The sequence below is a fragment of the Triticum urartu genome, chromosome 4A (assembly GCF_056163025.1).
Source record: "Triticum urartu cultivar PI428250 chromosome 4A, HENAU_Tu73, whole genome shotgun sequence".
NCBI classification, from domain to species: domain Eukaryota; kingdom Viridiplantae; phylum Streptophyta; class Magnoliopsida; order Poales; family Poaceae; genus Triticum; species Triticum urartu.
Window position 1 is genome coordinate 607,909,142 of NC_141876.1, and position 25,554 is coordinate 607,934,695.

A 25,554-nucleotide genomic window follows, 5' to 3' on the forward strand; every position below is an offset into this window, starting at 1 on the left:
TTGATATCATGGTGTTGGTATCATAAGTAAGGGGTACACATGCATACATAGGCGTAAAGCTAGATAACTAAGAGTCCTATTCGGTGAAGACTTCTGGTTCGACTCGGATAGCTCCTATAATACATGCACGTCGTGATTATTGCTAACAAAACATTTATTTTCATAATGAAATATTTATTAACCATATCATCACACAAAGCTGATATAATTTGTTCAAACTTTAAGTTCACCAATTTGCATTAGTCAAATGCCAGACCACTGTTTTGGTCATCACAGCTTGGATAATCGCTTGGAGGTGGTGGAAGAGTCCAGTCCAATGTCGGCCCGTTCTCCACCATGAATGCCATTGCCATGCCTGATGATGCGTGCTTTTCATAATGGCAATGCAAGAACCACACCCCTGTTTGAATGTCAAATTTTCAGTTGCAATCCGCATTATATATAAACTTTCATGTATAACTAGATAGATTTCATATTAGGTATTAATGGGTTTGCGGTACATATGCAATGCAACATATACATTAGCACGTACCAGGATTACTTGCCACGAATCGGATAGCAGTCCACCCCACTACCGGGACAAGGATTGTGTTCCTCACGGGTGGATCCACCAAATTGTATGTCTGCACATCCTTTTGCGCGTCGTATTTCCCATGCCCCTGTGCGAGAACAAAGAAGTCGTGTCCGTGGAGGTGCATAGGGTTAGAGTAGCTGTACATCACCGGAGGACACCGGAACACAATCTCCACTGTGGTGTTGTACCGCAGCCTCCTCACGGACGTCGCCTTCGACGTCTGGCCCTCGTCGTACACTAACCCAGGTGGTATGCTGCTTGGGAACTCTTGCAGCGTGCTTAAACTGCTGCTCACATTGTGGTAGTAGTGTGCTTTGAGCAATGGTGTCCTGGAGGGAAGCTGGAACGAGATGTTGTTCATACGGGACACCAAACCACAGACTGATCCACCTTCTCTGCACATGTGTGTCGTGTCAATGGCCATGAACAGTTGCTCGTCGACGTTTGCTGGCACTGGGTGCGCAAGCGGGTGAGGCAGACTGGTCAAGTTGCCATGGAAGTAGAAGGATGCGACTGCGTCATTTTTACCGGGCATGTCAGGCGCCATTACTGAAGTATCATCATATCTTTTGCTTGGATTGTAGTGCACAATCCCTCTTGTTTTCACTTTCATTGACTTGCTGTTGGCCACAATGTAGTACCTGCCAGGTGATGCGTCGGCAACTAGCAGAGCGTCCACCGTCTCACCTGGCGCGATTGCAATTGTATCTGTGTTGTATGGTTTCACATAATTGGCGTCAGCGGCGACCACTGTGAAGGTATGCCCAGCGATTTTCACGTAGTACTCTGAGTGGAGCGCAGCGTTTACTATCCGTAAGAGATATGTCTTGCCCTGCTCGACATTTAGAATGTAGTTGTCTTCGATGACCCCTACACATTGAACCAAGATTCTACATTAGAACTTTTGATTGCATATTGTATATGAATAAGTTTGCTTGTACTAGAATAAGGAGTGCTAATTTGTCTAGCAGCCTGTCTACAAAAACAAACAGCAACATCTTCTTATAATATGGTCGCGAAAATTAAATAGAACTAGATGCATCAATGCCAGATCAAAACTGCTATTCATATTGCTGCTATTTGAAATCTACCATTTAGTTTCTATGTAAATTTGCAAGAGGGTTTTCAGTTTGCTGATAGTAGTCCCATTTTATAGTACATATTCTTTCCTAGTTTGTGTTTAACACTTGAGTAACAGTGATGGTAATTACCTGAACAGTTATTGGCGTCCCCAAGCTTTCCATTGATTGTAGCTGAAAGGGGCTCATCACTTAAAATACTTCTCTGAATTCTCGTTTCCAACTCAATAGGATCCATTCCCAACCATTCACCTGCATACAGTTTAGAAAGTTTTAATTGGCCTAACTCAGCAGTCTGTGTCGATATAAATCCGCACATACAAACCTATAACGATGGGGATCTCTTTGTTAGGTCTAGGAAATGGGTAAGAATTGGGCCCGGATCTTGGCCGGATGAGCAGTGCACCATGAATGGTTGCACGGAGGCAGCCGACGTGAGCATGCCACCACAACGTGCCCTCCTGGCCCTTGACGTTGAATCGATACGTGAAATTCTTGTTTGGTTGGATTGGGCATTGCGTTATCATCCCTGCTCCATCAGCCCAGCAATTCAGCTGCTGCTTCACTCCGTGCCTGCATACATAGATCAATTGTGCTTCGTTAATCGTTACACTCAACTGCGTGTGTTTTTACAGTGAGATTAAAGGAGTATATAGCGATCTTACGACACAAAAAATACTAATCTTATGACTGGGTTCATATACACATGCGCAAATTTGCCATCGCAAGGAGTACTTGACTCAACAGAAAAATTATGTAGATAATGTAGTATTTGTTGTGATTATTTGGTGAGTGAAATCCATTACTTTTTTTGATGTTCAGTATCTCACAGTTTTCAAATACATGACAGCTATAATCTGATGTACCATGTGAAGATCTATAAGAATTAAATCTATATCTGACACTTTTTGTACATGCATATATAAGAATAGAGGCAAATACACTAGTGGTACATGAAAAAAAATACGAGCCTTGCGTGCTCGGATAGTAGTTCCTGAAATTATATACTCCCTCCGTTCCTAAATATATGTCCTTTTAGACATTTTAAATGGACTACAACATATGGATCTATGTAGACATATTTTGAAGTGTAGATTCACTAATTTCGCTCCGAATATAGTCACTTGTTGAAATCTCTGAAAAGACTTGTACTCCCTCCGTCCGAAAATACTTGTCATTGAAATGGATGTATCTAGATGTATTTTAGTTCTAGACCCATCCATTTTGATGACAAGTAATTCCGGACGGAGGGAGTATTTGGGAACGGAGGAAGTATATTATTGTAGTTATATAAATATTTTCTAAAAGAATGCCTGATTCTTTTCTAACTATGATAATAATGTACATAATTTTTACAAATTTGTGTTTTTTCGAGTGGCTTTTACAAATTTCTTAAAAAGAGAAAATATCTAACATATCAAAATTGGGCCGCACTAACTATGGCCCATTTATGCTCCACAAGGGTGGTCCATTATAAGTGATTAATGGCCTGTTTGGTAGTTGGTTAGCTTCTACTCCCTCAGTTCCAAATTACTTGTCTTAGATTTGTCTAGATACAGAGGTATCTAACACTAAAATGAGTCTAGATACATCCGTATCTAGACAAATCCAAAACAAGTAATTCGGAACGGAGGGAGTAGATCCGCTAAATCTTCATTGGAGCTGGGCCTAACAGTTCGGCTCAAGGAAGCTAGCTTCCCAAATCGGAGGAGAGTCCCCGTACGTGTATAAAGCTGGAGTGGCATTTCTGGTGTTGGAAATATGCCCTAGAGGCAATAATAAAATGATTATTATTATATTTCTTTGTTCATGATAATTGTCTATTATTCATGCTATAATTGTGTTATCCGGAAATCGTAATACATGTGTGAATACATAGACCACAACACCCTAGTGAGCTTTGACTAGCTCGTTGATCAAAAGATAGTCATGGTTTCCTACTATGGACATTGGATGTCATTGATAACGGGATCACATCATTAGGAGAATGATGTGATGGACAAGACCCAATCCTAAGCATAGCTCAAAGATCGTGTAGTTCGTTTGCTGTAGCTTTTTCCGAATGTCAAGTATCATTCCTTAGACCATGAGATTGTGCAACTCCCGGATACCGTAGGAGTGCTTTGGGTGTGCCAAACGTCACAACGTAACTGGGTGACTATAAAGGTACACTACAGGTATCTCCGAAAGTGTCTGTTGGGTTGGCACGAATCGAGACTGGGATTTGTCACTCCGCATGACGGAGAGGTATCTCTGGGCCCACTCGGTAATGCATCATCATAATGAGCTCAATGTGACCAAATGGTTGATCACGGGATCATGCATTATGGTACGAGTGAAGTGACTTGCCGGTAACGAGATTGAACGAGGTATTGGGATACCGGTGATCGAGTCTCGGGCAAGTAACGTACCGACTGACAAAGGGAATTGTATACGGATTGATTGAATCCTCGACATCGTGGTTCATCCGATGAGATCATCGTGGAGCATGTGGGAGCCAACATGGGTATCCAGATCCCGCTGTTGGTTATTGACCGGAGAGGCGTCTCGGTCATGTCTGCATGTCTCCCGAACCCGTAGGGTCTACACACTTAAGGTTCGGTGACGCTAGGGTTGTAGAGATATTAGTATGCAGTAACCCGAAAGTTGTTCGGAGTCCCAGATGAGATCCCGGACGTCACGAGGAGTTCCGGAATGGTCCGGAGGTAAATATTTATATATAGGAAGTCCATTTTCGGCCATCGGGAAGGTTTCAGGGGTCGCCGGTATTGTACCGGGACCACCGGAAGGGTCCGGAGGGTCCACCGGGTGGGGCCACCTATCCCGGAGGGTCCCATGGGCTGAAGTGGGGGGGGGAACCAGCCCCTGGTGGGCTGGTGCGCCCCCCTTGGGCCTCCCCTGCGCCTAGGGTTGGGAAACCCTAGGGGTGGGGGTGCCCCCCACTTGGCTTGGGGGGGAAGCCACCCCTTGGCCGGCGCCCCCCTTGGAGATCCATCTCCTAGGGCCGGCGCCCCCCAAGGCCCCTATATAAAGAGGGGGGAGGGCAGCCGCACCCCTTCCTCTTGGCGCCTCCCTCTCCATCCGTAACACCTCTCCTCCCCGCTTGCGCTTGGCGAAGCCCTGCCGGGATCCTGCTGCATCCACCACCACGCCGTCGTGCTGCTGGATCTTCATCAACCTCTCCTTCCCCCTTGCTGGATCAAGTTGAAGGAGACGTCTTCCCAACCGTACGTGTGTTGAACGCGGAGGTGCCGTCCGTTCGGCACTAGGTCATCGGTGATTTGGATCACGTCGAGTACGACTCCATCAACACCGTTCTCTTGAACGCTTCCGCGCGTGATCTACAAGGGTATGTAGATGCACTCCTCTCTCCCTCGTTGCTAGATGACTCCATAGATTGATCTTGGTGATGCGTAGAAAATTTAAAATTCTGCTACGTTCCCCACAGTGGCATCATGAGCTAGGTCTATCGTAGTTTCTATGCACGAGTAGAACACAAAGCAGTTGTGGGCATCGATATTGCCAATTATCTTGCCGTTACTAGTCTTATCTTGATTCGGCGGCATTATGGGATGAAGCGGCCCGGACCGACCTTATACGTACGCTTACGTGAGACTGGTTCCACCGACTGACATGCACTAGTTGCATAAGGTGGCTGGCGGGTGTCTGTCTCTCCCACTTTAGTCGGATCGGATTCGATGAATAGGGTCCTTATGAAGGGTAAATAGAAATTGGTAATTCACGTTGTGGTTTTGGCGTAGGTAAGAAACATTCTTGCTAGAAACCTATAGCAGCCACGTAAAAACTTGCAACAACAATTAGAGGACGTCTAACTTGTTTTTGCAGCAAGTGTTTTGTGATGTGATATGGCCAAAGGATGTGATGAATGATATATGTGATGTATGAGATGATCATGTTGGGGAACGTAGCAGAAATTCAAAATTTTCCTACGTGTCACCAAGATCAATCTATGGAGTCATCTAGCAACGAGGGAGGAGTGGATCTACATACCCTTGTAGATCGCGCGCGGAAGCGTTCAAGAGAACGGGGTTGAAGGAGTCGTACTCGTCGTGATTCAAATCACCGATGATCCTAGTGCCGAACGGACGGCACCTCCGTGTTCAACACACGTACAGCCTGGTGACATCTCCCATACCTTGATCCAGCAAGGAGAGAGGGAGAGGTTGAGGAAGTCTCCATCCAGCAGCAGCACAACGGCGTGGTGGTGATGGAGGAGCGTGGCTATCCCGCAGGGCTTCGCCAAGCACCGTGGGAGAGGAGGAAGGAGAGATGCAGGGCTGCGTCATATAGAGGAGAGGAACTCATCTTGTGTCATGTGCAGCCCCAAAACCTCCACTCTATATAGGGGCAAGGGGGAGGGGAGGCGCCCTAGGGTTTCCCCTAGGGGGGCGGCGGCCAGGGCAGATGGGATCTCCCCTTTGGGTGACTTGGCCCCCAAGCCAGGAGGTGGGAACCCTAGATGGGGCGCCCCAAACCCCCTGGTCACGTGGGATTAGGTGAGGGGGGCGCACAACCCCTTAGTGGGCTGGTTTGCCCCCTTCCCTTGGCCCATGAAGCCCCCCAACACTTGTCGGGGCTCCCGAAACACCTTTCGGTCATGCTGGTCATCACCCGGTACCTCCGGAACACTCCCGGACTCCAAAACCCTTCGTCCAATATATCAATCTTTACCTCCGGACCATTCCGGACCTCCTCGTGATGTCCGGGATCTCATGTAGGACTCCGAACAACATTCGGTAACCACATACAAGCTTCCTTTATAACCCTAGCATCATCGAAACTTAAGTGTGTAGACCCTATGGGTTCGGGAACCATGCAGACATGACCGAGACGTTCTCTGGTCAATAACCAACAGCGGGATCTGGATACCCATGTTGGCTCCCACATGTTCCACGATGATCTCATCGGATGAACCACGATGTCAAGGACTTAATCAATTCCGTATACAATTCCCTTTGTCTATCGGTACGATACTTGCCCGAGATTCAATCGTCGGTATCCCGATACCTTGTTCAATCTCGTTACCGGCAAGTCTCTTTACTCGTTCCGTAACACATCATCCCGTGATCAACTCCTTGATCACATTGTGCACATTATGATGATGTCCTACCGAGTGGGCCCAGAGATACCTCTCCGTCACACGGAGTGACAAATCCCAGTCTCGATTCGTGCCAACCCAACAGACACTTTCGGAGATACCCGTAGTGCACCTTTATAGCCACCCAGTTACGTTGTGACGTTTGGTACACCCAAAGCACTCCTACGGTATCCGGGAGTTGCACAATCTCATGGTCTAAGGAAATGATACTTGACATTAGAAAAGCTTTAGCATATGAACTACACGATCTAGTGCTATGCTTAGGATTGGGTCTTGTCCATCACATCATTCTCCTAATGATGTGATCCCGTTATCAACGACATCCAATGTCCATGGTCAGGAAACCGTAACCATCTATTGATCAACGAGCTAGTCAACTAGAGGCTTACTAGGGACATGGTGTTGTCTATGTAGCCACACATGTATCTGAGTTTCCTATCAATACAATTATATCATGGATAATAAACGATTATCATGAACAAGGAAATATAATAATAACTTATTTATTATTGCCTCTAGGGCATATTTCCAACAGTCTCCCACTTGCACTAGAGTCAATAATCTAGTTCACATCGCCATGTGATTAACACTCACAGATCACATCGCCATGTGACCAACATCCAAAGAGTTTACTAGAGTCAATAATCTAGTTCACATCACTATGTGATTAACACTCAATGAGTTCTGGGTTTTATCATGTTGCTTGTGAGAGAGGTTTTAGTCAACGGGTCTGCAACATTCAGATCCGTATGTACTTCACAAATCTCTACGCTATATTTGGAGCTATTTCAAATAACTGTTCTACTTGGAGCTATTCTAAATTGTTGCTCCATTATACGTATCCGGTATCTCTACTCAGAGCTATCCGAATAGGTGTTAAGCTTGCATCGACGTAACCCTTTACGACGAACTCTTTTACCACCTCCATAATCGAGAAAATTCCTTAGTCCACTAGTTACTAAGGATAACTTTGACCGCTGTCCTGTGATCCATACTTGGATCACTCTTGTACCCCTTGACTGACTCATGGCTAGGCACACTTCAGGTGCAGTACACAGCATAGCATACTGTAGAGCCTACGTCAAAAGCATAGGGGACGACCTTCGTCCTTTCTCTCTATTCTGCCGTGGTCGAGCTTTAAGTCTTAACTTCATACCTTACAACTCAGGCAAGAACTCCTTCTTTGACTGATCCATCTTGAACACCTTCAAGATCATGTCAAGGTATGTGCTCATTTGAAAGTACCATTAAGCGTTTTGATCTATCCTTATAGATATTGATGCTCAATGTTCAAGTAGGTTAATCCAGGCTTTCCATTGAAAAACACTTTCAAATAACCCTACATGCTTTCTAGAAATTCTACATCATTTCCAATCAACAATATGTCAACAACATATACTCATCAAAAATTCTATAGTGCTCCCACTCACTTCTTTGGAAATACAAGTTTCTCATAAACTTTGTATAAACCCAAAATCTTTGATCAAAGCATACATTCCAACTCCGAGATGCTCACTCCAGTCCTTAGAAGGATTGCTGGAGCTTTGCATACTTATTAGCATCTTTCAGGATTGACAAAACCTTCCGGTTGTATCACGTACAACCTTTCCTCAAAAATCGTCGAGGAAACAATGTTTTGACATCCTATCTGCAAGATTTCATAAATAATGCAGTAATTGCTAATATAATTCCAACAGACTCTTTAGCATCGCTACGAGTGAGAAAGTCTCATCATAGTCAACTCCTTGAACTTGTCGGAAAACATCTTAACGACAAGTCGAGCTTTCTTAATTGTGATGCTTACCATCATTGTCCGTCTTCCTTTTAAAATCCATCTGTACTCAACAGCCTTACGACCATCGAGCCGTTCTGCCAAAGTCTACACTTTGTTTTCATACATGGATCCTCTCTCAGATTTTATGGCCTCGAGCCATTTATCGGAATCCGGGCCCACCATCGCTTCTCCATAGCTCGTAGGTTCATTGTTGTCTAGCAACATGACTTCCAAGACAGGATTACGTACCACTCTGAAGTATGCATCCTTGTCATCCCACGAGGTTTGTTAGTGACTTGATCTGAAGTTTCATGATCACTATCATAAGCTTCCACTTCAATTGGTGTAGGTGCCACAGGAACAACTTCCTGTGCCCTGCCACACACTAGTTGAAGAAATGGTTCAACAACCTTATCAAGTCTCCACCATCCTCCCACTCAATTCTTTCGAGAGAAACTTTTCCTCGAGAAAGGACCCGATTATAGAAACAATCCCTTATTGCTTTTGGATCTGAGACAGGAGGTATACCCAACTGTTTTTGGGTGTCCTATGAAGATGCATTTATCTGCTTTGGGTTCGAGCCTATCAGCCTAAAACTTTTTCACATAAGCGTCGCAGCCCCAAACTTTTAAGAAATGACAGCTTAGGTTTCTCTAAACCATAGTTCATACGATGTCATCTCATCGGAATTACGTGGTGCCCTATTTAAAGTGAATGTGGTTGTCTCTAATGCCTAACCCATAAACTATCGTGGTAATTCGATAAGAGACATCATGGTATGCATCATATCCAATAGGGTGCAGTTATGATGTTCGGACACACCATCACACTATGGTGTTCCAGGCTGTATTAGTTGTGAAACAATTTCCACAATGTCTTAATTATGTGCCAAACTCGTAATTCAGATATTCATCTCTATGATCATATCATAGATCTTTTATCCTCTTGTCACGACGATCTTTCAACTTCACACTGAAATTACTTGAACCTTTCAATAATTCAGACTCGTGATTCATCAAGTAAATATACTCAACATCTACTCAAATCATCTGTGAAGTAAGAACATAACGATATCCACTACATGCCTCAGCACTCATTGGACTGCACACATCAAAATGTATTACTTCCAACAAGTTGCTTTCTAGTTCCATTTTACTGAAAACGAGGCTTTCAGTCATCTTGCCCATGTGGTATGATTTGCATGTCTCAAGTGATTCAAAAATCAAGTGAGTCCAAACAATCCATCTGTATAGAGTTTCTTCATGCATATCTACCAACAAACACGGTTCGCATGTCTCAATCCTTTCAAAAACGAGTGAGCCCAAAGATCCATCAACATGGAGCTTCTTCATGCATTTTATACCGATATGACTTACGTGGCATTGCCACAAGTAGGTGGTACTATCATTACTATCTTATATCTTTTGGCATGAACATGTGTATCACTACGATCGAGATTCAATAAACCATTTATTTTAGGTGTAAGACCATTGAAGGTATTATTCAAATAAACAGAGTAACCATTATTCTCCTTAAATGAATAACCGTATTGCGATAGACATAATCCAATCATGTCTATGCTCAACGCAAACACCAATCTCGATGGTAGAGGGAGCGTACGATATTTGATCAACCTTGGAAATACTTCCAACACATATCGTCATCTCACCTTTAGCTAGTCTCCGTTTATTCCGTAGCCTTTTGTTTCGAGTTACTAACACTTAGCAACCGAACCGGTATCTAATACCCTGGTGCTACTAGGAGTACTAGTAAAGTACACATCAACACAATGTATATCCAATATACTTCTATCGACCTTGCCAGCCTTCTAATCTACCAAGTATCTAGGGTAATTCTGCTCCAGTGGTTGTTCCCCTTATTACAGAAGCACTTAGTCTCGGGTTTGGGTTCAACTTTGGGTTTCTTCATTAGAGCAGCAGCTGATTTGCTGTTTCATGAAGTATCCCTTCTTGCCCTTGCCCTTCTTGAAACTAGTGGTTTCACCAACCATCAACAATTGATGCTCCTTCTTGATTTCTACTTTTGTGGTGTCAAACATCGTGAATGTCTCAAGGATCATCATATATGTCCCTGATATATTATAGTTCATCACGAAGCTCTAGCAGCTTGGTGGTAATGACTTCGGAGAAACATCACTATCTCATCTGGAAGATCAACTCCCACTCGATTCAAATGATTGTTGTACTCAGACAATCTGAGCACAAGCTCAACAATTGAGCTTTTCTCCTAAGTTTGCAGGCTAAGAAAATCGTCGGAGGTCTTATACCTCTTGACGTGGGCACGAGCCTGAAATTCCAATTTCAGCCCTCAAAACATCTCATAGGTTTCGCGACGTTTCAAAACCGTCTTCGGTGCCTCAACTCTAAACCGTTTAACTGAACTATCACGTAGTTATCAAAATGTGTATGTCAGATGTTCGAAACATCCACAGACGACGTTCGAGGTTCAGCACACTGAGCTGTGCATTAAAGACATAAGCCTTCTACTGTCTGCATATGAGGACTATCCTCAGTTTACGGACCTAGTCCGCATAATTGCTACTATCAACTTTCAACTAAATTTTCTCTAGGAACATATCTAAACAGTAGAACTGAAGCGCGAGCTACGACATAATTTGCGAAGACCTTTTGACTATGTTCAGGATAATTAAGTTCATCTTATGAACTCCCACTCAGATAGACATCCCTCTAGTCATCTAAGTGATTACATGATCTGAGTCAACTAGGCCGTGTCCGATCATCACGTGAGACAGACTAGTCAACCTCGGTGAACATCTTCATGTTGATCGTATCTTCTATACGACTCATGCTCGACCTTTCGGTCTTCTATGTTCCGAGGCCATGTCTGTACATGCTAGGCTCATCAACTCAACCTAAGTGTTTGCATGTGTAAATCTGTCTTACACCCGTTGTATGTGAACGTTGGAATCTATCACACCCGATCATCACGTGGTGCTTAGAAACGAACGAACTGTCGCAACGGTGCACAGTTAGGGGGAACACTTTCTTGAAATTATTATGAGGGATCATCTTATTTACTACCGTCGTTCTAAGCAAATAAGATGTATAAACATGATAAACATCACATGCAATCAAATAGTGACATGATATGGCCAATATCATATTGCTCCTTTTGATCTCCATCTTCGGGGCTCCATGATCATCATCGTCACCGGCATGACACCATGATCTCCATCATCATGATCTCCATCATCGTGTCTTCTTGAAGTTGTCACGTCATCTGTTACTTCTAGTACTATGGCTAACGCTTTAGCAATAAAGTAAAGTAATTACATGACGTTTATGTTGACACGCAGGTCATAAATAAATTAAGACAACTCCTATGGCTCCTGCCGGTTGTCATACTCATCGACATGCAAGTCGTGATTCCTATTACAAGAACATGATCATCTCATACATCACATATATCATTCATCACATCCTTTGGCCATATCACATCACATAGCATACCCTGCAAAAACAAGTTAGACGTCCTCTAATTGTTGTTTGCATGTTTTACGTGGCTGCTATGGGTTTCTAGCAAGAACGTTTCTTACCTACGCAAAACCACAACGTGATATGCCAATTGCTATTTACCCTTCATAAGGACCCTTTTCATCGAATCCGATCCGACTAAAGTGGGAGAGACAGACACCCGCCAGCCACCTTATGCAATTAGTGCATGTCAGTCGGTGGAACCGGTCTCATGTAAGCGTACGTGTAAGGTTGGTCCGGGCCGCTTCATCCCACAATGCCGCCGAATCAAGATTGTACTAGTAACGGCAAGATAATTGACAATATCGACGCCCACAACTACTTTGTGTTCTATTCGTGCATAGTAACTACGCAATAGACCTAGCTCATGATGCCACTGTTGGGGAACGTAGCAGAAATTCAAAATTTTCCTACGTGTCACCAAGATCAATCTATGGAGTCATCTAGCAACGAGGGAGGAGTGGATCTACATACCCTTGTAGATCGCGCGCGGAAGCGTTCAAGAGAACGGGGTTGAAGGAGTCGTACTCGTCGTGATTCAAATCACCGATGATCCTAGTGCCGAACGGACGGCACCTCCGTATTCAACACACGTACAGCCCGGTGACATCTCCCATACCTTGATCCAGCAAGGAGAGAGGGAGAGGTTGAGGAAGTCTCCATCCAGCAGCAGCACAACGGCGTGGTGGTGATGGAGGAGCGTGGCTATCCTGCAGGGCTTCGCCAAGCACCGCGGGAGAGGAGGAAGGAGAGATGCAGGGCTGCGTCATATAGAGGAGAGGAACTCATCTTGTGTCATGTGCAGCCCCAAAACCTCCACTATATATAGGGGCAAGGGGGAGGGGAGGCGCCCTAGGGTTTCCCCTAGGGGGGCGGCGGCCAGGGCAGATGGGATCTCCCCTTTGGGTGACTTGGCCCCCAAGCCAGGAGGTGGGAACCCTAGATGGGGCGCCCCAAACCCCCTGGTCACGTGGGATTAGGTGAGGGGGGCGCACAACCCCTTAGTGGGCTGGTTTGCCCCCTTCCCTTGGCCCATGAAGCCCCCCAACACTTGCCGGGGCTCCCGAAACACCTTTCGGTCATGCTGGTCATCACCCGGTACCTCCGGAACACTCCCGAACTCCAAAACCCTTTGTCCAATATATCAATCTTTACCTCCGGACCATTCCGGAACTCCTCGTGACGTCCGGGATCTCATCCGGGACTCCGAACAACATTCGGTAACCACATACAAGCTTCCTTTATAACCCTAGCGTCATCGAACCTTAAGTGTGTAGACCCTACGGGTTCGGGAACCATGCAGACATGACCGAGACGTTCTCCGGTCAATAACCAACAGCGGGATCTGGATACCCATGTTGGCTCCCACATGTTCCACGATGATCTCATCGGATGAACCACGATGTCAAGGATTCAATCAATCCCGTATACAATTCCCTTTGTCTATCGGTACGATACTTGCCCGAGATTCGATCGTCGGTATCCCGATACCTTGTTCAATCTCGTTACCGGCAAGTCTCTTTACTCGTTCCGTAACACATCATCCCGTGATCAACTCCTTGATCACATTGTGCACATTATGATGATGTCCTACCGAGTGGGCCCAGAGATACCTCTCCGTCACACGGAGTGACAAATCCCAGTCTCGATTCGTGCCAACCCAACAGACACTTTCGGAGATACCCGTAGTGCACCTTTATAGCCACCCAGTTACGTTGTGACGTTTGGTACACCCAAAGCACTCCTACGGTATCCGGGAGTTGCACAATCTCATGGTCTAAGGAAATGATACTTGACATTAGAAAAGCTTTAGCATATGAACTACACGATCTAGTGCTATGCTTAGGATTGGGTCTTGTCCATCACATCATTCTCCTAATGATGTGATCCCGTTATCAACGACATCCAATGTCCATGGTCAGGAAACCGTAACCATCTATTGATCAACGAGCTAGTCAACTAGAGGCTTACTAGGGACATGTTGTTGTCTATGTATCCACACATGTATCTGAGTTTCCTATCAATACAATTATAGCATGGATAATAAACGATTATCATGAACAAGGAAATATAATAATAACTTATTTATTATTGCCTCTAGGGCATATTTCCAACAGATCATGTTCTTGTAATAGGAATCACGACTTGCATGTCGATGAGTATGACAACCGGCAGGAGCCATAGGAGTTGTCTTAATTTATTTGTGACCTGCGTGTCAACATATAATGTCATGTAATTACTTTACTTTATTTCTAAACCGTTAGCCATAGTAGTAGAAGTAATAGATGAAGAGACAACTTCAAGAAGACACGATGGTGGAGATCATGATGATGGAGATCATGGTGTCATGCAGGTGACAACGATGATCATGGAGCCCCGAAGATGGAGATCAAAAGGAGCAAATGATATTGGCCATATCATGTCACTATTTGATTGCATGTGATGTTTATCATGTTTTACATCTTATTTGCTTAGAACGACGGTAGCTTAAATAAGATGATCCCTCGTAATAATTTCAAGAAAGTGTTCCCCTAACTGTGCACCGTTGCGAAGGTTCGTTGTTTCGAAGCACCACGTGATGATCGGGTGTGATAGATTCTAACGTTCGAATACAACGGGTGTAAGCCAGATTTATACACGCAATACACTTAGGTTGATTGACGAGCCTAGCATGTACAGACATGGCCTCGGAACATGGAAGACCGAAAGGTCGAGCATGAGTCGTATAGAAGATACGATCAACATGAAGATGTTCACCGATGTTGACTAGTCCGTCTCACGTGATGATCGGACACGGCCTAGTCAACTCGGATCATGTTTCACTTAGATGACGGGAGGGATGTCTATCTGAGTGGGAGTTCATTACGTAATTTGATTAGATGAACTTAATTATCATGAAGTTAGTCTAAAATCTTTACAATATGTCTTGTAGATCAAATGGCCCACGTTGTCCTCAACTTCAACGCGTTCCTAGAGAAAACCAAGCTGAAAGATGATGGCAGCAACTATACGGACTGGGTCCGGAACCTGAGGATCATCCTCATAGCTGCCAAGAAAGATTATGTTCTAGAAGCACCGCTAGGTGACACACCCATCCCAGAGAACCAAGATGTTATGAACGCTTGGCAATCACGTGCTGATGATTACTCCCTCGTTCAGTGCGGCATGCTTTACAACTTAGAACCGGGGCTCCAAAAGCGTTTTGAGAGACATGGAGCATATGAGATGTTCGAAGAGCTAAAAATGGTTTTCCAAGCTCATGCCCGGGTCGAGAGATATGAAGTCTCCGACAAGTTCTTCAGCTGTAAGATGGAGGAAAATAGTTCTGTCAGTGAGCACATACTCAAAATGTCTGGGTTGCATAACCGCTTGACTCAGCTGGGAGTTAATCTCCCGGATGACGCGGTCATTGACAGAATCCTTCAGTCGCTTCCACCAAGCTACAAGAGCTTTGTGATGAACTTCAATATGCAGGGGATGGAAAAGACCATTCCTGAGGCATATTCAATGCTGAAATCAGCACAGGTGGAAATCAAAAAGATGGTGAATAAAACCACTAAGTTCAAGAAAGGCAAGGGTAAGAAGAACTTCAAGAAGGACGGCAAGGGAGTTGCCGCGCCCGGTAAGCAAGCTGCCGGGAAGAAGCCAAAGAATGGACCCAAGCCTGAGACTGAGTGTTTATTGCAAGGGAATTGGTCACTGGAAGCGGAACTGCCCCAAATACTTAGCGGACAAGAAGGCCGGCAACACTAAAGGTATATGTGATATACATGTAATTGATGTGTACCTTACCAGTACTCGTAGTAGCTCCTGAGTATTTGATACCGGTGCGGTTGCTCACATTTGTAACTCAAAGCAGGAGCTGCAGAATAAGCGGAGACTGGCGAAGGACGAGGTGAGGATGCGCGTCGGGAATGGTTCCAAGGTCGATGTTATCGCCGTCGGCACGCTGCCTCTACATTTACCCACGTGATTAGTTTTAAACCTCAATAATTGTTATTTAGTGCCAGCTTTGAGCATGAACATTGTATCAGGATCTCGTTTAATTTGAGATGGCTACTCATTTAAATTCGAGAATAATGGTTGTTCTATTTATATGAGAGATATGTTTTATGGTCATGCTCCGTTGGTGAATGGTTTATTCTTAATGAATCTCGAGCGTAATGTTACACATATTCATAGTGTGAATACCAAAAGATGTAAAGTTGATAATGATAGTCCCACATACTTGTGGCACTACCGCCTTGATCACATAGGTGTCAAACGCATGAAGAAGCTCCATGCAGATGGACTTTTGGAGTCTCTTGATTACGAATCATTTGACACGTGCGAACCATGCCTCATGGGTAAAATGACCAAGACTCCGTTCTCGGGAACAATGGAGCGAGCAACCAACTTATTGGAAATCATACATACTGATGTGTGCGGTCCAATGAGTGTTGAGGCTCGCGGTGGCTATCGTTATGTTCTCACCCTCACTGATGACTTGAGTAGATATGGGTATGTCTACTTAATGAAACACAAGTCTGAGACCTTTGAAAAGTTTAAGGAATTTCAGAGTGAGGTTGAGAATCAACGTGACAGGAAAATCAAGTTCTTACGATCAGATCATGGGGGAGAATACTTGAGTCACGAATTTGGCACACACTTAAGAAAATGTGGAATAGTTTCACAACTCACGCCGCCTGGAACACCTCAGCGTAATGGTGTGTCCGAACGTCGTAATCGCACTCTATTGGATATGGTGTGATCTATGATGTCTCTTACCGATCTACCGCTGTCATTTTGGAGCTATGCTTTAGAGACTGCCGCATTCACTTTAAATAGGGCTCCGTCGAAATCCATTGAGACGACACCGTATGAATTATGGTTTGGGAAGAAACCTAAGCTGTCGTTTCTAAAAGTTTGGGGATGCGATGCTTATGTCAAGAAACTTCAACCTGAAAAGCTCGAACCCAAATCGAAAAAATGCGTCTTCATAGGATACCCTAAAGAAACTATTGGGTATACCTTCTACCTCAGATCTGAAGGCAAGATCTTTGTTGCCAAGAATGGGTCCTTTCTAGAGAAAGAGTTTCTCTCGAAAGAAATAAGTGGGAGGAAAGTAGAACTTGATGAAGTATTACCTCTTGAACCGGTAAGTGACGCAGCTCAAGAAAATGTTCCTGAGGTGCCAGCACCGACTAGAGAGGAAGTTGATGATGATGATCATGAAACTTCAGATCAAGTTGCTACTGAACTTTGTAGGTCCACGAGGACACGTTCCACACCAGAGTGGTACGGCAACCCTGTCTTGGAAATCATGTTGTTAGACAACGGTGAACCTTCGAACTATGAAGAAGCGATGGCGGGCCCGAATTCCGACAAATGGCTGGAAGCCATGAAATCCGAGATAGGATCCATGTACGAAAACAAAGTATGGACTTTGACTGACTTGCCCGATGAATGGCGAGCCATAGAAAATAAATGGATCTTTAAGAAGAAGACAAACGCGGATGGCAATGTGACCATCTATAAAGCTCGGCTTGCCGCTAAGGGTTATTGACAAGTTCAAGGGGTTGACTACGATGAGACTTTCTCACCTGTAGCGAAGCTGAAGTCCGTTCGAATCATGTTAGCAATTGCCGCATTCTATGATTATGAGATATGGCAAATGGACGTCAAAACGGCATTCCTTAATGGTTTCCTTAAGGAAGAATTGTATATGATGCAGCCGGAAGGTTTTGTCGATCCTAAGAATGCTGACAAGGTGTGCAAGCTCCAACGCTCGATTTATGGGCTGGTGCAAGCATCTCGGAGTTGGAACATTCGTTTTGATGAGATGATCAAAGCATTTGGGTTTACGCAGACTTATGAAGAAGCCTGCATTTACAAGAAAGTGAGTGGGAGCTCTGTAGTATTTCTCATATTGTATGTGGATGACATACTGTTGATGGGAAATGATATAGAATTCTTGGAAAGCATAAAGGCCTACTTGAACAAGTGATTTTCAATGAAGGATCTTGGAGAAGCTGCTTATATATTAGGCATCAAGATCTATAAAGATAGATCGAGATGCCTCATTGGTCTTTCACAGAGTACGTACCTTGACAAGATATTGAAGAAGTTCAAAATGGATCAGTCAAAGAAGGGGTTCTTGCCTGTATTGCAAGGTACGAGATTGAGCACGGCTCAATGCCCAACCACGGCAGAAGATAGAGAAAAGATGAGTGTCGTCCCCTATGCCTCGGCCGTAGGGTCTATCATGTATGCTATGCTGTGTACCAGACCTGATGTAAACCTTGTCGTAAGTTTGGTAGGAAGGTACCAAAGTAATCCCGACATGGAACACTGGACAGCGGTCAAGAATATCCTGAAGTACCTGAAAAGGATTAAGGATATATTTCTCGTTTATGGAGGTGACGAAGAGCTTGTTGTAAAGGGTTACGTCGATACTAGCTTCGACACAGATCTGGATGACTCTAAGTCACAAACCGGCTACATGTATATTTTGAATGGTGGGGCAGTAAGCTGGTGCAGTTGCAAGCAAAGCATTGTGGCGGGATCTACATGTGAAACGGAGTACATGGCAGCCTCGGAGGCAGCACAAGAAGCAGTCTGGGTGAAGGAGTTCATTACTGACCTAGGAGTCATACCCAATGCGTCGGGCCTGATGACCCTCTTCTGTGACAACACTGGAGCCATTGCCCTTGCCAAGGAGCCCAGGTTTCACAGGAAGACCAGGCATATCAAGCGTCGCTTCAACTCCATTCGTGAAAGTGTTCAAAATGGAGACATAGGGATTTGTAAAGTACATACGGACCTGAATGTGGCAGATCCGTTGACTAAACCTCTCCCTAGAGCAAAACATGATGAACACCAGAACTGCATGGGTGTTCAATTCATCACAATGTAACTAGACTATTGACTCTAGTGCAAGTGGGAGACTGTTGGAAATATGCCCTAGAGGCAATAATAAAATGGTTATTATTATATTTCTTTGTTTATGATAATTGTCTATTATTCATGCTATAATTGTGTTATCCGGAAATCGTAATGCATGTGTGAATACATAGACCACAACACGTCCCTAGTGAGCCTCTAGTTGACTAGCTCGTTGATCAAAAGATAGTCATGGTTTCCTGACTATGGACTTTTGATGTCATTGATAACGGGATCACATCATTAGGAGAATGATGTGATGGACAAGACCCAACCCTAAGCATAGCTCAAAGATCGTGTAGTTCGTTTGCTGTAGCTTTTTCCGAATGTCAAGTATCATTCCTTAGACCATGAGATTGTGCAACTCTCGGATACCGTAGGAGTGCTTTGGGTGTGCCAAACGTCACAACGTAACTGGGTGACTATAAAGGTACACTACAGGTATCTCCGAAAGTGTCTGTTGGGTTGGCACGAATCGAGACTGGGATTTGTCACTCCGCATGACGGAGAGGTATCTCTGGGCCCACTCGGTAATGCATCATCATAATAATCTCAGTGTGACCAAGTGGTTGATCACGGGATCATGCATTACGGTACGAGTAAAGTGACTTGCCGGTAACGAGATTGAACGAGGTATTGGGATACCGACGATCGAGTCTCGGGCAAGTAACGTACCGACTGACAAAGGGAATTGTATACGGATTGATTGAATTCTCGACATCGTGGTTTATCCGATGAGATCATCGTGGAGCATGTGGGAGCCAACATGGGTATCCAGATCCCGCTGTTGGTTATTGACTAGAGAGGCGTCTCGGTCATGTCTGCATGTCTCCCGAACCCGTAGGGTCTACACACTTAAGGTTCGGTGACGCTAGGGTTGTAGAGATATTAGTATGCAGTAACCCGAAAGTTGTTTGGAGTCCCGGATGAGATCCCGGACGTCACTAGGAGTTCCGGAATGGTCGGAGGTAAAGATTTATATATAGGAAGTCCAGTTTCGGCCACCGGGAAGGTTTCGGGGGTCGCCGGTATTGTACCGGGACCACCGAAAGGGTCCGGGGGTCCATCGTGTGGGGCCACCTATCCCGGAGGACCCCATGGGCTGAAGTGGGAGGGGAACCAGCCCCTAGTGGGCTGGTGCGCCCCCCCTTGGGCCTCCCCTGCGCCTAGGGTTGGGAAACCCTAGGGGTGGGGGCGCCCCCCACTTGGCTTGGGGGGGGGGGGAGCCACCCCTTGGCCACCGCCCCCCTTGGAGATCCATCTCCTAGGGCCGGCGCCCCCCAGGGCCCCTATATAAAGAGGGGGGAGGGAGGGCAGCTGCACCCCTTGCTCTTGGCGCCTCCCTCTCCCTCCGTAACACCTCTCCTCCCCGCTTGCGCTTGGCGAAGCCCTGCCGGGATCCTGCTGCATCCACCACCACGCCGTCGTGCTGCTGGATCTTCATCAACCTCTCCTTCCCCCTTGCTGGATCAAGTTGGAGGAGACGTCTTCCCAACCGTACGTGTGTTGAACGCGGAGGTGCCGTCCGTTCGGCACTAGGTCATCGGTCATTTGGATCACGTCGAGTACGACTCCATCAACCCCGTTCTCTTGAATGCTTCCGCGCGCGATCTACAAGGGTATGTAGATGCACTCCTCTCGCCCTCATTGCTAGTTGACTCCATAGATTGATCTTGGTGATGCGTAGAAAATTTTAAAATTCTGCTACGTTCCCCAACATCTGGCAATTCAGGAAAATGGAAATCAGAAGTTGGCCTAAATTACAAAGTAATGCCACTGCCAAGTAACTCGAGGGCTGCATACCGGTTCGCTGCCTTCTCTCCCCCTCTCCCAACACCTTATATTCTCTAGATGAGGCTACGCGGAGACACCGCTACATTTCCCTCTAAACCGAGCCAAGCCCAACCACTCTACTCCTGTGTGTCCGGCCGGGCCTAAGGCCACCTTAACTGTTGAGCCGGCTGGGCTCAGCCCGTCGAGGTAGGTTGGCCTGCTTGCGCGTACGAGAAACTAGAGCAAGCGTCGATCACAATCCATGGAAGAAGCTGCCATCGGGAAATATAAGCGATATTACCGGATCCAGTAAAGCTGGAGGACATCTGAACAGGCCCTAAGTAAGTAAGTATTGCATATCCTTGATGGAGACAAAATGTTTTCTAGCCTAGTGGCTGGTGCGGTAGGAAGTAGTGTAGGATGTTGTTGGTTTGATGCCCACTCAGGTTTTTTTCGAAGGAATCATCTAGTTATTTTTTTTACCAAATTTAGTACTGATTTAGGGGGTTTTCACAAAAATGTGATGCTTCAGTGACTGATAGGGGCCTGGTGCCATGCTGACATGCCACGCAGGCATGGTCTATGTCTACAAACAGAATTTGCACCGTATGTGCATCAGGAGACATGTTTGAGCACCAGTTTCAGGTATTTTCTACTTTAGGCACCAAAGTGGTCATTGCGTGCAACCTGATGTACCACTAATGTATTTTCCTCATATAAATATGACTCAAAATTTCCATGTTTGTCTGTTATAATGGTGTAACGATCTTTGCTTAGTGTTTTGGTTATCTGAGCTCTCACGCACATTTATACTTCCTTTGTCCAGAAATACTTGTCCTAGAAATGAATAAAATGGATGTATCTATCACTAAATTAAGTCTAGATACAACATTTTTGGGACAAGTATTTTCGAACGAAGGAAGTATAGGTTGTTGCTGGTAAAATAAGTTCATACTAGGAAATTCTGAGCCAAGGAGAACTCTCGCTCTCTCTCTCTCTCTCTCCCAAAGAATACTGTGATCATTTGCTCAGCTGAAGCGTAGCAGGCAGGACAACGTGCATAATGCATAGAACAAGTAAGTAGGGCATATAAACTAGTGCTACACAAAATTAGGTACTAATTAATTACCAATGAATAGTTAACCCAGAGGGCGACTTGTTGATGACATGAACAACCAGTGAATCTCCTTCCGTGACCTCAATTGCTGGACCGGGGAGTTGGCCGTTGACCACGGTGACTAGCGTGTCGTTGCACAGGCGACGCAGCTTAATCTGGCTCACCTACATATACATTATATTCCAGCAAATCATAAGAACAGACCTCCTGTTTCTAGTTCAACAACTAAACAAGCAATTTTTTACTCCCTCCGTCCCATAATATAAGAACATTTTTGATACTAATGTCAAAAATGTTCTTATATTATGAGACGGAGGGGGTAGAAGACAAGGGAGGGAGCTAGCCAGGGACGCTTACGACGAACGTGTGCTCCACGATCACAGCATCGCCACCGCCCGCGGTCGCTGCTAGAGCCACGGGGAGGAACAAGGCAACGCCGACGGTGCCCATGGCTGCCAGCGAGGAAGCAGCCAATGCAGTCTTGGGACTGCAGAGCAGCAAGGCGAGGATTTCTGAGTAGTAAGGGGAACTGGAAGGAAGAAGAAGAGTTGGGGAAATGGTAGTTGAGTACCGTTCAGATCCGTCAGCGGTCTCCAGAAATGGTTCTCGCAGTCCCTCGTTACCACGTAAGTAGCACAGTCTCGCCCATTCTCTCGCTTAGAGTAACATAAATAATAACATCACATATATCTTATAAAATAGATGATATGATAAGTAATTAATAAGAAAAGAGAGGCATGTGGTAACATAATATGTTACTCACATTATGGATAACATCACACATAGCAAGACAAGATAAGCATATGACCTAACAAATGAAATGTCGCGTGATAGCACATATATATGTTACTTTCCACTATAGAGACAGTAACATAGGCTAGTATGCATGTTACTAGTCTAAGTTACTCCTCATTAGAACCAGCCTTACACGTGGCGGGCAGGGGGTGGGGCCCTTGGTTCTTGCTTGGTGATGAGAGTGACCATGCCACGTGATGTGTCTTGTGATGCGTGTAGGAGATGCTTGGCACCGGGTGGATTCGGAATTTGAAACCCTATACGTCACGTGTCCACTTTAAGCTGTCATTTGTTTCTGGACACAACCATCCTTTATTCCCTCTTATATGTGGGGTCTCATGCATATGATTGATGAAAATGAAAAAGAAAGAAAAAATAAAGAGGGGAAGTGCTTCGGATGGGCCAAATACGATTTGGCGGATTGCCCGAAAATGCCAATCGCGCTCATATCCTCTTCACATATGGGCTGAATATGAATATTTTGTAAACAACCCAGACATATATGAGGATAATTTGAGAGATCCGGCTGGATGTTTTCTTTTCTTTCACCTATCCAAACACTATTTGGGCTTTCCATCTAGACGTATAGGGAGAAATTTAGGGTTCCGTTGTGGATGCTTTTACGAAATTAAGGGAGCCCATATACACTGCTATACTGTTATGGATAGGCGTGTTTCATTATGACCAAAGTATTCAAGAAACATGAAGTTCTTCCTACCACATGGCGTATGTGATAAATTATCTTAAAAAATAATTCAAAACTTGAAGGTAAAGGTTTGAACCTACAAAAATAATGAAGTAAAGGTTGGAAATAGGCTTGCCGATCTCAGCTCCAAGTCGGTCGCGCGCACGCAACACGTGTCCTGTTGGACCCACGCCCGAAAGCGGCAGCACCCCAGCCTATATCCAATCATGAGGCGACCTCCTTCATAGGTTTATCTCTAGTCTCTCCCTTCCTCCATATCTCGCATGCGACCGTGCTCCCCTTTGCCCATCTTGGCCATTACGCCGGGCAACCACCGCCCCACCCTTATCCAACCGCGAGGTGACCTCCACTACAGGTTCCTGTCCCCCTTCTCTATCTCTCTCGCACACGACGGCGCTCACACTCCCATCACGTTCGTTTGTGCAGCACAGTTTTGGTGTGCACCGAGTGGCGAGGCTCGCGACTGGGGCCAACCCGCCGGGATACTGCAACCGGCAGGGTGCACAACCAGATCCAGCTGAGTCGATGTTGCAGCCGGGATGTTGCAACCACGGCGGGACAAGTGGTTAGAACCAATGCGCAAGTATGCTACGAAGGAGATGGCACACGGGGTTAGAACCAGCTAGCAAGATGCTATGACCATAGCGGTGGCGTTGCAACCACAGCGGGTGCGTTGCAACCCGTGATGCCTACTGTTACAACGCACAGTTGCGATGACGGGGAGGGCAGCTGGACCCACGGGGCGTGCAACTCAACTAGCCGGCCGGGATGTTGCAACTGGCGAGGCGAGCAGCTCAGATCAGCCGGCCGGGATATTGCCACCACGGCCACAACAGTGTCATTGATTTTTTATTTATGCTATAAGTGTAACAGTCGATGAAGCCTTGCCCTGATGTCTGAGTGTGACACTGGCAAAGCTTTTGACACCATATCATTGGAGTACATGTTTTTCTTTTTTGCACTCGGCGAAGATTTTTTTTTAATGTGTTTGCTGAGTTCTGGTACAATCTTAAATGGGTAATGTTTAGATCCGGCGCACCGGCCGACACTTCGGCCGGCTCCTGCCTCGTCACGCACAACACACACGCACATATAGCAACTTCTCCCATGATGGCCCATGCATCTTATCCATCCCTCCCCGCGCTGTTCCCACGAAGTCCGCGCGCGCCCGCGAGCAGCGCCCCCGAGCCCCGTCGCCCCGCTCCCCACCTCCTCGTTGCCCGGCCCTGCCGCCTCGCCGGCTGGTCGCCGGTGGGCGCTGCCACCGTCGGGTCTCGACCCCATCCACCGCCGGCTGGGAAGGGAGCTGCAATCACGTACTTGTTTTGCTGGAACCAGTAACGGCGGCGAGCTGCGGGATTCACCCCGGCGAGTTGCTGGGGTCACCATGGCAAGTTGGACTTGGAATGGATGGGGTGATGCTGCAACCACGGATCACGTTTGCTAGAACCGGCGCAGTGTTTTGCTAGAAGTAGCACCCAAAAATGCTTCCATCAGAGTCGTTTTTGCTGGACCAGCAGTTTTTGCTACATTCGGCATCGTTTTTTGCTGGAACCTGTCGACTGTCCGCTACGAACGCCGGCATGGCAGAAGCTGCAACCAGGGTGGATAAATGCTACAACCGGTGTATACATTTGCTACCAGCTGCATTTTTATTTGCTAGAACTAGTCAAGTGTCTAGCTTCCACCCAGGGAGAAAATGCTTCAACCGTTTCTGGAAAAGCTTCATTCAGCTAGAGGAAAAGTTTTCAGAGTGGCAGAAAAATCTTCCACCGCGAAAAAAATGCTTCAATGGTGGAAAAAGCTTCAACCGGCAGGACAAAAAGCTTCAAGCGGTAATGGCAAAAAAAGCTTCAACCGGGGGGGCCCGGCGAATGACCGGTGGTGACGAGGACGGCGACTGGGGGCGAGGACGGCGACTGGGCGGTGACAAGGATGGCGACCGGCGACCGGGGGTGAGGACGGCGACCGGGCGGCGACAAGGACGGCGACCGGCGACCGGGGGCGAGGGCGGCAAGCCGGCGATGAGGACGGCAACCGACGACCGGGGGCGAGGGCAGCGAGCCGGTGACGGAGACGGCGACCGGGGGCAAGGACGGCGACCGGCGGTAAGCTGGTGATGCTTCAAGGTCAGGCCTCGAAGCGGTCCATGATGGGTGTCCAGCACGAATAGCGTCGCGG

At 46.1% G+C, this 25,554-nt stretch overlaps 1 protein-coding gene across 1 annotated transcript; it reads right to left on the reverse strand.

Annotated features, from left to right (window-relative positions):
• Nucleotides 1–239: 239 nt before the first annotated feature.
• Nucleotides 240–22,325, reverse strand: LOC125554997 (laccase-15-like). Its single transcript, XM_048718328.2, has 6 exons — nucleotides 22,230–22,325; nucleotides 21,885–22,036; nucleotides 1,979–2,226; nucleotides 1,786–1,905; nucleotides 533–1,444; nucleotides 240–400 (listed from the first exon to the last, which is right to left on the reverse strand). Exons 1-6 carry the CDS (start codon nucleotides 22,320–22,322, stop codon nucleotides 240–242), a joined length of 1,686 nt encoding a protein of 561 aa, XP_048574285.2. The 5' UTR covers nucleotides 22,323–22,325.
• Nucleotides 22,326–25,554: the final 3,229 nt, after the last annotated feature.

What these genes read in the sequence shown, in the direction of transcription:
- LOC125554997 (XM_048718328.2), bottom strand. Translation starts at nt 22,322, where the DNA reads ATGGGCACCGTCGGCGTTGCCTTGTTCCTCCCCGTGGCTCTAGCAGCG. An exon ending in TCGTGGAGCACACGTTCGTC is followed by an intron (nt 22,037 to 22,229) that starts GTAAGCGTCCCT and finishes ATGTATATGTAG; the next exon opens with GTGAGCCAGATTAAGCTGCG. An exon ending in GGACGCCAATAACTGTTCAG is followed by an intron (nt 1,445 to 1,785) that starts GTAATTACCATC and finishes TTCAATGTGTAG; the next exon opens with GGGTCATCGAAGACAACTAC.